The sequence below is a fragment of the Ursus arctos genome, unplaced genomic scaffold (assembly GCF_023065955.2).
Source record: "Ursus arctos isolate Adak ecotype North America unplaced genomic scaffold, UrsArc2.0 scaffold_30, whole genome shotgun sequence".
Taxonomy (NCBI): Eukaryota; Metazoa; Chordata; class Mammalia; order Carnivora; family Ursidae; genus Ursus; species Ursus arctos.
This window is the reverse complement of record NW_026622986.1, coordinates 14,196,527-14,212,072: the sequence shown is the minus strand read 5'-3', so window position 1 is coordinate 14,212,072 and position 15,546 is coordinate 14,196,527. Positions and strand designations below refer to the sequence as shown.

Here is a 15,546-nt window from a genome sequence, read left to right as displayed (position 1 = left end):
CAACATCTCTCTTATATGTAGGTAAAATTAATTCAAAAGTCTGTGCTGCGAGCACATATTACTCTTTATTGTTTACTTAATTAATATGGATCCTGTGTTGGTCTAGAAGGGGTTTTCAAATGATTTATAAAGTGGATAATAGGGGTGCCTGGGTAGCTCAGTTGGTTAAGTGTCTACCTTCGGCTCAGTTTATGATCCCAGGGTCCTGGGATCGAGCCCCATGTCCAGATCTCTGCTCGGCGGGGAGCCTGCTTTCCTCTGTCCCTCTGCCTGCCACTCCACCTGCTTGTGCTCTCTCTCTCTGTGTCAAATAAATAAAATCTTTGAAAAAATAAAATGAATAATAATCAACAAGGTCAACTGAGAGTATTGCAGAAGAAGAAACATAAAATGTATAGGGCAACAGATATTAGACTCCCTAGCCTAGTCCTGGATCACAGTAATCTGCAGGGGTATGTTGTGCAAATGACATCTGCAGATTCTGTCTTACACTGCAAATTATTTTTAGAGGTACCTGTGATGTTTTGTGAAGTAGAAATCTACTTCTAGTGAATTTATAAACAGTAATTTCTCTTTTTAATTAGTAACTAAATTATTCTAATGGAAGAGTAATTATGACTATGTGGGAAACGATAATTTTCAATTCTAACTTTCTTGAATAATTTCAAAATTTCTATCCGTACAATATCTACCAGAGTTATTATTGACTAAAACTTACTACTAAACTGCATAATGCTTTCTCATTGCTTCTTTTCAACTCTGTATATCTTTTGGAAGAGATTGAAGTGAGAAATTAAAACCATGAGCCCTAGAAAGGAAAAAATTAAGAACATAGAAATTTCGGGGCTCCTGGGTGGCTCAGTCGTTAAGCGTCTGCCTTCGGCTTAGGGCGTGATCCCAGCATTCAGGGATCAAGCCCCCCATCAGGCTCCTCCACTGGGAGCCTGTTTCTTCCTCTCCCACTCCCCCTGCTTGTGTTCCCTCTCTCGCTGGCTGTCTCTCTGTCAAATAAATAAATAAAATCTTAAAAAAAAAACAAAGGACATAGAAATTTCATTTGGACAGTAAACCAACATATGTGGAACCAGATCATGAAATGAACTTTTTATTGCTTACAAAACAAATTTTAAAATAAGTCCATTTATTTGCAGGTTTTCCTTCAAAAGGGAAAAAGAAAAAAGAAGAAATACTGATATGTTATATGAAAAAATTAAAGAGCAATTAAAAAGAAAAGTACAGCAGTATAATAAAGAAGCTGAACTGAAACAACAACTTGAAGTTACTCTTCGGACACGGGATGAGGAATTGAGGACTGTAAGAAATAATTTGAATCAGGTACATCTTTGATAAAAATTGTATATTTCCATCAATATTATTTATAATATCCCTTTGATTTAATGTATATTATTTAGATTAAAATAGATAAAAAATTCAGTTTTATCCTAATAGGAACTATGATATTTGTAGCCAAATTAATAGCTTATTGGAATCCTTGGCTTCTCATATATGCTGTATGTATATTTTCTGAGTTAAGAGATGGAAAGTAAATTGAGATAAATGTGAATGTTGGCTCTGTTTTTTTTTTTTTTAAGATTTTATTTATTTTTAGAGAGAGAGCATGAGCAGGGGAAGAAGTAGAGGGGGAGGGAGAGGGAGGGAAAAGAATCTCAAGCCGACACTGCGCTGAGTGCAGAGCCCAACGTGGGGTTGGATCTTACAACCCTGAGATCATGACTTGAGCCAAAACCAAGAATAGGACACTGAACCAACTGAGCCACCCAGGCACCTCAGTTTTGGATTTTTTATGTGAAAATGCAGGCTAAATCACCTTGAGACTATGATGGAACTAGTTAAATGTTTTGTAAAGAAATTTTATTTCACATACTGTATGTACCTGTATTTTTACTCTATGACAAATTTAGCTGTCATTTAAATTAAAATTGGAGTTATTCATGAGCAGGATAAAAATCCTGTCATTACAAAGGCTGCTTCTTTTGAACATTTTTTTTAAGTTCTCTTAAGCTTTTGACTTTCTTTTTTAATGGTGTGATCCAAAATCCTAGTGAGAATAGGTCTCTAGGTTGTAGAAGAACAAAACGACACAAGAAACACCTTTCTCAAGAACAGAATGCCAGAATATTACAAGACGGAATTCTAAACCATCACCTTTGCAAACAAAAGGAGCTAGAAAAGGCCAATAAGAAAATGCATTCTGGGGGAGGGGGGGTGGGGTAATGGGATAGACCGGTGATGGGTAGTAAGGACGGCACCTATTGCATGGTGCACTGGGTGTTATACGCAACTAATGAATCATCGAGCTTTACATCAGAAACCGGGGATGTACTGTATGGTGACTAACATAATATAATAAAAAATCATTAATTAGAAAAAAAAAATAGAGCCAAAAAAAAAAAAAGAAAATGCATTCTGGGGTATTTTCTTTAGTCATTTTGAAGTACATGTGTGTATGTATTTGTATGTATACATATCTTATTTTCTGAAATTACTATTTTTTCTCCATTTATGCATATATATATATTTTAAAAACCAACAGTGTAGATCATGGAAAGTATAGAGGATTTTTAAAGCATATATATATATATATATATATATATATATATATATAAAGCATATAAATATATATATATATATATACATACACACACACACACACACACACACACACATATGGGGGACATAAGGGGCAGTGACATTTCTGGTCCAGTGGCTAAAGTAATAGTCTCAATTTAAATGCATTTGTCTGCAAGCGTCAAATAGTGACATTCATAATGTCCTCATCCAATGGAGAGGCTTTTATTATTTTCCATAAGAATTGATGAGCTTTCCATAAGCTCAAAACTATTGCTACTGACAACATATGTTTCAGTTTTGGGGCAGTTACTTCATCACCTCTGTATTAATAGAGAGTTTAGCTTAACGCTTCCACTGACGAACAGGAGGAAAAGTGTAGCCTGTTCAGAGACTTTCTTTTGGATGTTAGTGTCCTACTTTTGAGACAAGTAGCAATTTGCTCCAAGTGGTATCCTATTTTATTACAAGGTGCTTTTGAAACAATCATATGCTAATGATAATTAATTGATGAGTATTTTATTCCTAATAAAACAGCTCAGTGTATTTCCCCCCATTTTGTATTTCTTACCATTTTAAACATCATGAAGAGGAAATAAAATTTATTGCAGCAGCAAATAATCTGATGATTTTTCTAAGAGCTGTATACATTTTACCTTATTTACCACCAGTATTTTGCAATATAAGGCTCCTTTTGTATTGATGATTTCCACTAGAGAAGAACTGCAGTTTGGTGCAAGAGCACTAGAAGTGGAGTAAGAAGACCTGAGGAAAGTCCTGCAGCTCACTTACTATTTTTAACCTCTCCATTCTAGAATTATGATAACTAAAAGTGGTCATTGAAGTATGTAGAAGTGTTTATAGTGCAGTGCCTGGATTTGTCGGTTGTTAGTAGATGCAATTCTTATAACTGACTATGGAAATGTTAGAAAACTGGAATTCTGTGGAATATTGTCAGGAAAAAAGAATTTTAGGAAATTTAATCTGTCCAAACATATGCAGAGCTAAGGATTTTACTGTGGGGTGGCTGTGTTAGATATCAGACTGTAAACTCAATGTTTAGTGTCGTCAGATTTATTAATCTTTTATTTCAAGCTTTCTGGGTTTGTTGTAAATCAGAGAGAGGCCTTTCAATTGTGAGATTCTTAAAAATTTTGTCGTGGTTTCTTTTTTCCTCTCATGTATTCATTTTTTTCAATTAAATTTTTGAACCTTTGGGAATTTAGGCTTGTATAAAGTTTGAGGTTTGGACCCAACTTTATTTCTTTCCCGTTGGATATCCACTTACTGCAACCTGTTCGTTGTATAAACATAGGTTATTCTTTAATTTCAGAGAACATCATGATAATGTCATTTTATTGAGTTCCAGCTAAAAGTCTCCTTTGTTTCACTTAGATTTTTAATAGTCATGGAAAAGAAAAAGGTCTGTTGCATAAAAACCACAGGTGTCAGGATCAACTTGCCATGCTAAGACTGGAAATAGGCACTATAAACAATCAAAACCAGGAAAAGGAAAAGAAGTACTGTGAAGACATTGCAATTATAAAAGAGAAAAATGCCAGCCTTCGAAAGACCATAAAACTGAACGAGGAAACATTAAGAAAAACAATATTCCTGTATAGTGGACAGATTAATGCTCTGACCGCTGAGAATACAATGCTAAAGTCAAAATCGGAGGGCAAGGAGGAAAATAAGGAAAGACTGGATGCAAAAGTTGAATCATGCCGAGCTAGACTAGCTAGTGCTATACAGGATTGTGATCAAATTCAGACATCAAAGAGAGACCTAGAACTTCCTTTCCAGAGAGCAAAAGATGAATGTGTTCCTGTGCAGGAGAAATTGAATTTCGATGTGTCTAACCTGAAAGATAACAATGAGCTGCCTTCTCAGAATCTTTCGAAAGGTGAAGGTCAACTCAATACTTTAGAAATTGAGCTCCGTCACCCAAGAGATGCCCTCAGAGAAGAAACTTTGGTTTTAGAACGTGTACAGGGAGACCTAAGTCACACACAGTGTCAGAAAAAGGAAATTGAACACAAGCATCGAAATGAACAAGATAAAGTGAATAAATACGTTGGACAGCAGGAATCCTTAGAAGAGAGATTATCTCAACTACAAAGTGAAAATACGTTGCTTCAACAGCAACTAGATGATGCTTACAACAAAGCTGCCAGTAAAGAAAAGATAGTAATTAATATCCAAGACCAGGTTCAGGATATTCTAGAAAAACTTCAGGCTGAAAGTGAAAAACAAGGTCTTATGTTGGAAGAAAGAAATGAAGAGTTAATGAATGAATTTAATCTTTAAAAAAAAAGAATTTATTAGTATGAAAAGGAGAAAGTAGAAAGAGAAGTATCCAGAAAGATAAATATTTTTCAAGCTTCCTGAGAGAAAATTCAAAGTAATATTTGATTATGGATTATTATTATCATTATTTTCTTTTTTAGAGAGAAAGAGTGCACCTGCACATGAATGGGGGTGGGGCAAAGGGAGAGGAAGAAAGAAACCCAAGAGGGCTCCACATTGGAGAACTCCTCCTCAGGACCCCAAGATCATGACCTGAATGATTATGGCTGAATTTTGAATCTAGTTGAATATAAAAAATATATAGACTATAAGCCAGGGTTAACTTGTATCTAGCAAATAAAAATTAGACTTGAGAAGTGCTCTAATCTGAATAAAATTGTTGTGCCATCTATGAAAGTTTAAGAGGTTAAGTTATAATTGCTGATAGATAGTAGGCTAATATTAATAATTTAGTTTTATACTGCTAAAATAATACTTTTAATCTTTGTCATCACATTTTAATACCATGATGAACAGATAAATGGAAATGCACATACCTAAAATGGGCATTTTGAAATTGAGATTCAGTTAAGTGGATTAACTTGACAGTTAACTCCTGACTTCCCACATGAACTGAGATGCTGTATCTCAGTACTTTTCCTTTGGTAGCTCTTTATAAATTTTAGGTTGGCATAGCTTTATTTTTACTTACATAAATTTGAAGTTTTAGTCTGAAATCATGTATTCTTATGACCTTTTACCTCTTTGAAGGCACTTACTTTTCATTAAATCATAATTTGGGACTACTGTGGTGAGCTTTGGCAAAACTGTGTTTGATTTAATCTTCCCAGTGCTATTTATAATTTTTTAAAGCAATTTTACACGTAATTTGGTCATTTCAGAGCACAATTACTATGATCTGGGCATAAGTTTGTCCAATACAAAGAGAACTATATCTCTGTAATTCGTTAATTTGGCATTGGATCTCCATTTTCAGATTAATGAGGGATGGCAGGATTCTTGTGTAGCAGAAATGGAGGTCAGGGAGGGAGGTGCAAGCCAGGTTATCTAGGGCCTTGAAAGCCATTAGAATGACTTCCCTTTTGTCCCGAGATAGTAATCTATTAGAAGGATTTGAGCAGAGGATTGAATATGTGAGGAACTTTGACATTAATTGAAGCCTCTAATAAAAAAGAGGGAAAACATATCATAATGTAGAATTTACCACTGCTAGTCCCACCCATATACCCATTTCTTTTTGAGACTTCAGTAGGTTGGGAAGCTTTCCAAATTCATCAACAAGGAATGGGTAGTGGGGCTGAATTAATTATCTAAGTAACATAATACTGACTGGGCAAGATGATAACACCTTTTTGTGTCTGTAACCAAATTCAGTAAACAGCAATGTGTACATATTAGGAAAAGAAGGTGAATTGACATATGCGGCGATATTTTTCAAAGGACGTATGTTAGAGTTACATATTATTAACACAACTTAAGAGTAAGATGACTTATAAAATCAGTAGCAGAAATGTCTTATTAGGTAGCTATGACACAGCTTCAACTAGAACTGGCTGATACCCTAAAAAAACAATCTATGTCAGAGGCATCACTAGAGGTTACATCACGTTGTCATATTAATTTAGAAGATGAGGCACAGGATTTAAAGGAGAAATTAAGTCACATCAGAAGTCAAGTATGTAGTAAATGGAACATGTTAATGGTTAATCTGTAGCTGATTAAATAATATAAAATGTTTTAGGATGCTGATTTCCACGGACCACTTTCTTTTGTATTTTCATTATAGTTGATTTAGTATAATTTTAGTATCTTCGCAGTGCACTTATTTCTTAAACTTTGACTTTCATTCTGCTGTTTGTATTATACATTTTTTCTTATACTATTTACGCTTAGGGAAGTTGAGACTTAACGCATCATTCCTCACAGAAATTGAGGGACTTTTTTTTCTTCCAAACCGTTTTTTTTTTTTAAAGATTTATTTATTTATTTGAGAGAGAGAGAGAGAGAGCACATGCACATGCACACGTGTGCCTGAGTAAGGGGAGAGGAGAGGGAGAGGGAGAGAATCTGAGGCAGACTCCCTGACCAGCGCAGAGCCCCATGCCAGCTTGATTCTGTGACCCATGAGATCATGACCTGAGCTGAAATCATGAGTTGGATGCTTAACCAACTGAGCCACCCAGGTGCCCTAAACACTGTTTTTTAATGATATCTCTGGTGCCATGATGAGGTGAGCCATATAAAATCAGAAGATAGTGTTTAATGGAATGTTTCAGAGAATTCTTATTTCTCATCCTCACTTTTATGAATGGATAGAGAATCTGTACTGATTTCAGGATAACTTGTACAGAAAAGTCATTTCACAAACCAGTTGAACTTAGGCATTTCCTTCATTTTTGTTTCCTTTCAGATACATTGTAAATGCATAGAAATATTCAGATCATGTATAGTATATACACCCCAAAGAGAGAATTAAGAAAATTATCTAGGTCCTGCCTTTAGATTTGTTTAAAGCCTTATTGAGGTAAAATACACATACCATACAATTCACCCATTTAACATGTATAGTTCATGGTTTCTGAATATATTCATAGAGTTGTGCAACTGTCACTGCCATCAAGTAGAACATTTTCATCACCCTGAAAAGAAATCCTTAGCCCTTGCCCCGAGCCTCAGGCAACCACCAGCTACTTCCGGCCTCTATAGAGTTGCCTGTTCTGAATATTTCACATAAAGAGGATCACACAGTGTGCGGTCCTTTTTGACTAGCTTCTTTGACTTAATGTTTTCAGGGTTCATCTGTGTTATAGCATATGTCAGTGCTCCATTTCTTTTTATTGTCAAACGTGCTCCATTGTGGGCTAAAACCCTGTTCATTCATCGCTTGATGCACCTTTGGGTTGTTTGCACTTTTTCGCCATTAATAATGCTGCTGTGAGCGTTCATTTAGTTATTGTCTGGACATCCATTTTTATTTCCCTGCCATCAGATTTTATCCTCTGAGTTAATTGGGGTGATTTCACCATCTCTCAGGCTTTTACTCATGCTGTCCTTTCTGTCCTTTTAGGTTCCCTTCCTCTTGCCTAATCCTACACTATTCAGACCTGGCTCATAGTCTCTCATTCTCCATGGAGCTCTCTCCGACTATTCTAATTCCCACTGACCTTACTCTCTTCACACTTGTCATTTAGTCTGTGCAGAACAATTTAGTCCTTCGTTTTACATTGTTTTTATTTTTCTCATGAGAGATGATTTTGTCTAAGTATGCATTTATCTAAGTGGGAAAATATGGGTTATGTATGGTACCTATCCTTGTATAAATTGAAAATATTTTAACTTAACAGTTTTTAGGATAAAATTAAGTGCTTTATACCATATCAATAATTTCTTATTGAAGACATTGACATAACAAAGCTTTTATTTTCTAAATGTATTTTAAGCAATTAAATGTAAAATTGAAAGCATTTAATCTGACAGAGGAGAAGTGTTCAATCAAATGGTTGTCCCCCTCCCCCCCAACTATGGAAAAACAGCCTAAATTTGCTTTTCTTCATTTTGCAGGCAGAACTGAGATTTACAGCTTTTAACACTTTACCAACTATAAAGCTCTGGGGACAGCTTTTCTTTTTTCTTTCTTTTTTTCCTTCCTTTTTTAGAGTTTGTTTGTTTATGTAATTTCTACACCCATGTGGGGCTTGAACTCATGACTCCAAGGTCAAGAGTTGCATGTTCTTCTGACTGAGCCAGCCAGGCGCCCCTGGGGACAGCTTTTCTGATATGCCATATAGCATGTAGCCTTAATCTATTCATCAGAGTACTTGCTAAAGCAGTGTAACTTAAACAGTTGCTAAAATAAACAATATAAACATGAAATGATTTGGGAACATTGATTTAGCAAGAGTCCATTATTTCCACATCAGGGGCTTTCCCTTGCCTCTGATGGTCATGTAAATTATTTATTACTCAGTCTAGGAGGTACTATTGGCACTGTAGTCCATGAGCATTGTCCACTGAGTAGTACAGAGAGGGAGTAAGTTAAAATAATTATAAGTGGAAAAAAAGTACTGTTGGCTGGTGGAATTGGTGCAAGTTTTTTGAAGTACTGAGGATATATTCTGGGCCTCGTGCTCCCCATTTGCTGCCACTTTCAGTGATACGAAGAACGATTCAGTATAACTTGTAGATGAGACCACTTTTGTGGTCTCATCTGCCTAAAATATCAAATATGATTAGAACATAACATGCAGCAACAATAATAATGCTAATTGCAGACACTTAGAATTTGGTGTGTGCTACATACCCTTCTAAAGAGTTCATGCATATTTCCTAATTTAATCTTCCCAACATCCCAGTGTGGTAGATACTATTATTTTCTTCATTTCACAGAAGAAGAAACTGAGACACAGAAATTTTAAGTAATTTGTTCCAGGTCACACAGCTAATAATACCCAGTGGTGTTGGGAATTCGGACCGTAGGCATTCTGGTTCCTACGAAGATACTGCCTCTCATACTATTCCGTGAAATACCTGGTTGTCACTGAAAGCAGCATGTTAGCTTCTATAATCACTGGAATAGCCGTGGTCATTCACATACATGAATGTTTACAATTATAGTTGATGTGGTGCTTGGAATACAAAAATAGAAATGTTTCCCATAAGGTTATTTTCTGTCTTTCCCCCTTTGACCGATATGTACATTTGTAGGTTTAGCTGATAAAATAAAATTTAAAAACATGAAAAGTGTTACGTTTTAGCACTAGAGAAGTCAGTAAACTTTTCTGTAAGGAGTTTGTAAATATTTTATTTTAACATTTTATTTATTTATTTGAGAGAGAGAGAGAGAACAAGCAGTGGGGAAGGGCAGAGGGAGAGAGAAGCAGACTCCCTGTAAATATTTGAGGCTTTGTAGGCCATAGGTCTCTGTTGCAGCAGCTCAACTCTGCTGTAGTCATGAATCAGTATGTAGAGGAGAGTGTGGTTGTGTCCAATAACATTTTATTTACAAAAATAGCTGATGGTGGTTTTATAGTAGATTGCCAATAGTTAAAAGTGTTTCTTTCTTTTCTTTTTTAGTTGCAAGAAGCACAAGATCGACATGCAGAGGCTGTAAGATGTATTGAGAAGTCAAAAGATCACATTCAAAAGTACAATTTAAAGCAGCACAGAAAATAGCTTGAGTATTTATAAAGCAGATAAGCAGTGTAGTATGAGAAATATATCAGTGATGACAATAAATACATCATTGTTAAGCTAGATAAAAATTTCAGCTTTGTGCTCTATTGAAATGTATGATTTTTGCATATTATCTTTAAATTTTGCACATTAACTACAAAACCAGAAAATGGCACAGTTGCCAAATCTTCTACTTTTTAAATTTTTAAGAATTTATGTAACATCTTCAGATGTCTGTTTAGAAATTATACGGTACTTTTAAAATTTGTGTGTGAGAATAATTTTAAAATACACATTTTAGGCCTGAAGTTGAAAATGCCGAGTTAAAAGATAGAGTCAAAAAGCAAGCGGGCGGAATTGAAGAGCTTCAGGAAAACCTGTTAAGTACAAGTTCGGTAAGTCAGTCTCTTAATTTCTGTCCTACCGAAAAGGAATTTTTATTTCTCTAGTAGTAGTGTATAAGAATATTTTGGATAATATGAAAATTTTCACTGATAAAAATGTTTATTCATATTTTTGCTACTGACTACTAGTAGTATAATTCCTCTTTATAGATGAAGTTGACTGAATTAAAAAATTAATAATTTTTATAGCAAGATTGTAATAAAAAAGATTGTGAATAGTCTAAGAAAAGCAATATTTTATACCTACCACATTTTGTTGATCTGTCAGTGGGCAATTGGGTTTTTCCACCTTTTGGCTGTTGTTAGTAATGCTGCCGTGATTATTGGTATACAGGTGTCTGAGTCCCTGCTAATATTTTTCAATATGTTTAAAAATTCCCAAACTTTGAGTAATAATTTGATCTTGAATTCTGACTTTCTCTTGTAATCTAAACCCTTTAATGAAATTGAGGATGGATTACCTTAATGATAATTTGTTGTGATTTGTAATCAAAAATTTGTAATTTGTTGTCCTCTTCAAGAATGACTACTAGGTCATTATGCAAACGTTTTTCTCAAAGGAATATATTTTTCCTTTTGTTGGATTTTGAAAAGGAAAAGAGATGCCAGTGAAAAAGTAGAAATGAGTGCTCAATCAGGGCCTTACGTAGTAACAGTACTCCTAGCATTCATTGCAAGTTCTGGAGCTCATTTCTTTTCATTCACTTGAATTAATCAGCCTTTCAGAGATTTAACAATCGAATCTCAGAAAAAATTAATGTGCAATCCCCAATTCCAACTTATTGATCCGTAGTGAAAACCATATAACTATTTACCAAGCAGAACCAGATTCTCGTGCCATTTACACCCTCCTTTGTAGGAGAGGCTACCAATGATGTAAGATGAGAGGACTGCATTGTGAGTCCTAACTTGGAACAATGAGGTAGATGCACCTACCACTAGTTTCTTTTAGTCACAAAAGCTGCATACTTTCAAATTTCATTATACAGCTATACCTATGAGGGGAACTGGCACATTCTGTTGACTGGTCCTTTCCGTGGCCTAGGAAACATCGAAAATTATTTTTTTTCTAGATTTCATATAAATTAGTCACATTGTATTACTGTGCTTTTCATTGAGCGTAAGTAACATGACAATATGTTGATAAAGAGTCTTCTGTGAATGAGAATGCCAGGGTTTGTCCCCCTCCAGTGTCATACAGAAATCTATTAAGGAAGGTATCAAATATTGTCAGGTTTTTAAGAATATCCATAGCTATTCTGTAGATTCCAATGGAAATGAATTAGGGTTATGACAGAAAATTATTAGCCACTTTAAGGTCTACCCTGTGAAACAAAAACTTAGCTTTCAACCAACTCAGTCCATAGTCCTGACTTCTCTAGAAGGATTTAGCTCACGAATCCCCAGGCCAGAGACTACCTGGGTTAAGATATTAGATGGACACAGTTTTGAGGTGAAGAATCTGGATTGGGAAGAAGAGATATATCGCCCTAGGCTGACTTAAGCGTCCAAACAATATAGTCAAGTATGTGTCTGAAAAGAACTCCAGAAGACTTCCCTAAGATCAAATCTCTATGGAATAGGAAATTATTCAAAAGAAAACAAAGGCGAAAAGTTGATAATCTGACCCTTGTGAAAAACCTTTGCATCATAAAAGAAAAGCAAGACAAAGTATGGTGGTCAGCATCCTAAGGGTAAGGGTGCCCCCTGAGATGATAAAATAACAATATACTTGAAGTAATACCAAAAAGAGTCAACATAAACTGTAGAAGATTAGCTGTCTAGGGGCACCTGGTGGCTCAGTCAGTTAAGCTCCTGCTTTCAGCTCAGACCATGAGCTCAGGGTCTTGGGATTGAGCCCTGCACCGGGCTCCCTGCTCCCTCTCCCTCTGCTCCTTCCCCCATTCATGCACTCTCTCTCTATTTCAAATAAATAATTTTTTTTAAAAAACTAGCTGATGTAGTCCACATCAGGTAACGGTTTTTGAGTGTGTGGTTTTGAATATTGTCTGTGAGGAACTAGAAGGAAGATCAAAAGGACAAATGACCTCAGTACAGGGGTCAAGGCTGGAAATGTAGATTAGAGAATCCGGTTTTGAAGCCTTGAGATTTAAACAACTTGGAGAGGATTTGAAGAGAGGAAGAGCAAGGGTCAGGGACTAAATGTTAGCGGTTGCTGTCATGTAGAAATAAAATGGGATTAGAAGAGCAGAGGGGAGGGTGTGGTCATTGTTTTCAGGGGCTGCTGAGAAGTAAAGTGGATAAGGACTTTAAAAAAAAGATCCTTGATGACCCTCAAAATTTTTTAGTGGAATTCCAGGATGGAAGCTCAGATTTTAGTGAAAAGAAGAAAAGTGATGAAAAGTTGAATCTGTGGATGAAAGGACACATTAAATAAAGTATGTTCAAGGCCAGCGAAAGGGGAGAAGCAGGATGATAGTAAAAGCTGCAGGAGTTAAGCAAAAGTTTTTCTATAATATCGAGAAGACTTAAACTTTATTTAAAGAGAAAAGTAGTTAATAGAAAAGAAGAAATTGAAATTTTGCAGAGAATGCTTGAAATGCTTGCAGAGAATGAGAGTATCTCATCCTAAAGTCAGATGATCATCAAAACTGTAATGGGGACTGCATGGGAATTTTTCAGAGGTTATCTTAAAAAGGTGTGATCTCACAGAACGCAGAGTATCTTAAGCTATGGATGAAAATGCTTCTAGGGTATCGTCAGAAAGTAAAATGTAAGTATAGCCACTTTTAAAATGTTTTCATTAACACTTAGTATGAATATGGGTAAGAACCTCTGTATTTCACAAGTAAATTTTGGCAATTTAAATTCTAGAAAAAATAATGATGACAGTGTAAAATCAGTTTAAGCTGTTTGAAGAAAGTTCCTTACATTTGAAATTTGTTTTTATTGGCATCAGGTTTGTAAAACTACATTAGATAAAATTTAAAATTATAAATTTTAAACTACATTATATACATTTAAAATTAAATTTAATTATAAACCGTTTATATAATGATAAAACATAAAATTATAAATTTTAATTTATAAAATTTATAAAATGTAGTTTATGAAACTGTCTACACATGTCTTAGTCATGAATTCATGAGGAATAATATTTTATGAAAGAAGAATGAGTATCTAGATTTTTAAAAATAATTTTCTTTAAAATTTTTTTCAAAGTGTGATGATAAAAGGGGAGAGATGAAGAAATTTATTGAGTTAAAACAATCTCTGGAATATTGTTTGGATCAAGAAGTGAAGAAAAATGGTCAATTAGAAAAAGAGATTACTAGGTAAGACTGTAATATTTCAGATCATTTTAACCATTAATTAATTGATTTAACTATCATTTTACTTTATTAAAACCTAAATACAAATTCTTGCCAAAATATTATACTTACACTTTAATTAGATTCCTTAAATAGCAACAATAGTTCCCTTAACAATAGCAACTGCACTTTTCATCGTCCACCTTGAATAGTTTCTGCAAGATATCTTTGTTCTTTGGTAATCTTTCCTTTTAATAGTGTTCTTTCCTTCAAGCCAATATTTTAGTATCTAAAAACCTCTCTGTGTCATTGTTTAATCACCTCAAAAGTTATCTTGGTTTGGCTTCTATATTCTTATTTTGTATTATTGTTTAATTTAAATTCAATTCATCAACCTATGGTGTATTATTAGTTTCAGAGGAAGAGTTCAGGGATTCATCAGTTTACATAACACCCTGTCCTGATTACATCAGGTGCCCTCCTTCATGTCCATCATCCAGTTACCCTATCCTCCCACCCTCCTCCCCTCCAGCAACCCTCCGTTTGTTTCCTATGATTGAGAGTTTCTTATGATTTGTCTCCTGCTCCGATTTCATCTGCTTTTATTTTTTCCTCCCTTCCCTTAGGCTCCTCTGTTTTGTTTCTTAAATTCTACATACCAGTGAACTCAAATGATAATTCTCTTTCTCTGATTGAATCATTTCACTTAGCATAATACCCTCTAGTACCATCCACATCACGGCAAATGGTACAATTTCATTTTTTTGATGGCTGAGTAACATTCCATTGTGTATATATATATATATATACACACACACACGCGCACACACACACACACACACACACACACACCACATCTTCTATCTGTTCATCTGTCGTTGGACATCTGGGCTTTTTCCATAGTTTGGCTATTGTGGACATTGCTGCTATAAACATTGGGGTGCACATGCCCCTTCGGATCGCTACATTTGTATCTTTGGGGTAAATCCCTAGTAGTGCTATTTCTGGGTCTTTGGGTAGCTCTGTTTTCAACTTTTTGAGGAACCTGCATACTGTTTTCCGGAGTGGCCGTACCAGCTTGCATTCCCACCAACAGTGTAAGAGGGTTCCCTTCCTCTGCATCCCTGCCAACATCTGTCATTTCTTGACTTGTTCATTTTAGCATTTTGACTGGTGTGAAGTGATATCTCGTGGTGGTCTTGATTTGTATTCATTTCCCTGATGCCGAGTGATGGTGAGCATTTTTCATGTGTCTGTTGGCCATTTATATGTCTTCTTTGGAGAAATGTGTGTTCATGTCTTCCACCCATTTCTTGCCTGGATTATTTGTTTTTTGGGTGTTGAGTTTGATAAGTTCTTTGTAGATTTTGGATACTAGCCCTCTAACTGATATGTCGTTTGCAAATATCGTCTCCCATTCCTTGGTTGTCTTTTGGTGTCGGCGACTGCTTCCGTTGCTGTGCAAAAGCTTTTTATCTTGATGAAGTCTTTGTTTCCCTTGCCTTTGGAGACATGTCTAGCAAGAAGTTGCTGCGGCTGAGGTCACAGAGGTGGCTGCCTATGTTCTCCTCTAGGATTTTGATGGGTTCCTGTCTCCCACTTAGGTCTTCCATCCAGTTTGAGTCTATTTTTGTGTATGGTGTAAGAAAATGGTCCCGTTTCATTCTTCTGCATGTGGCTGTCCAATTTTCCCAACACCATTTGTTGAAGAGACTGTCTTTTTTCCACTGGCTGTTCTTTCCTGCTTTGTCAAAGATTAGTTGACCATAGAGTTGAGGGTCCATTTCTGGGGTCTCTATTGT

General features: G+C 35.5%; 3 protein-coding genes across 5 annotated transcripts in view; all 3 read left to right on the top strand.

Moving 5' to 3' along the window:
- LOC125281624 (ankyrin repeat domain-containing protein 26-like) overlaps positions 1-15,546 on the top strand; it is a 564,334-nt gene that overhangs the window by 130,715 nt on the left and 418,073 nt on the right. The gene's annotated exons all lie outside the window — the stretch shown is intronic.
- Positions 1-15,546, top strand: part of LOC125281627 (coiled-coil domain-containing protein 144A) — an 81,935-nt gene that overhangs the window by 29,260 nt on the left and 37,129 nt on the right. For all 3 annotated transcript variants that reach the window (XM_057304709.1, XM_057304710.1, XM_057304711.1), the window contains 4 exons: positions 1,152-1,335; positions 9,970-10,040; positions 10,370-10,463; positions 13,656-13,768. In XM_057304709.1, coding sequence (XP_057160692.1) covers positions 1,152-1,335; positions 9,970-10,040; positions 10,370-10,463; positions 13,656-13,768 — 462 coding nt within the window. The remainder of the gene's footprint in view (positions 1-1,151; positions 1,336-9,969; positions 10,041-10,369; positions 10,464-13,655; positions 13,769-15,546) is intronic.
- Positions 2,678-8,937, top strand: LOC125282815 (ankyrin repeat domain-containing protein 26-like). The gene has a single exon (XM_048219546.2). It carries the CDS (start codon positions 4,054-4,056, stop codon positions 4,894-4,896), a length of 843 nt encoding a protein of 280 aa, XP_048075503.1. The 5' UTR covers positions 2,678-4,053; the 3' UTR covers positions 4,897-8,937.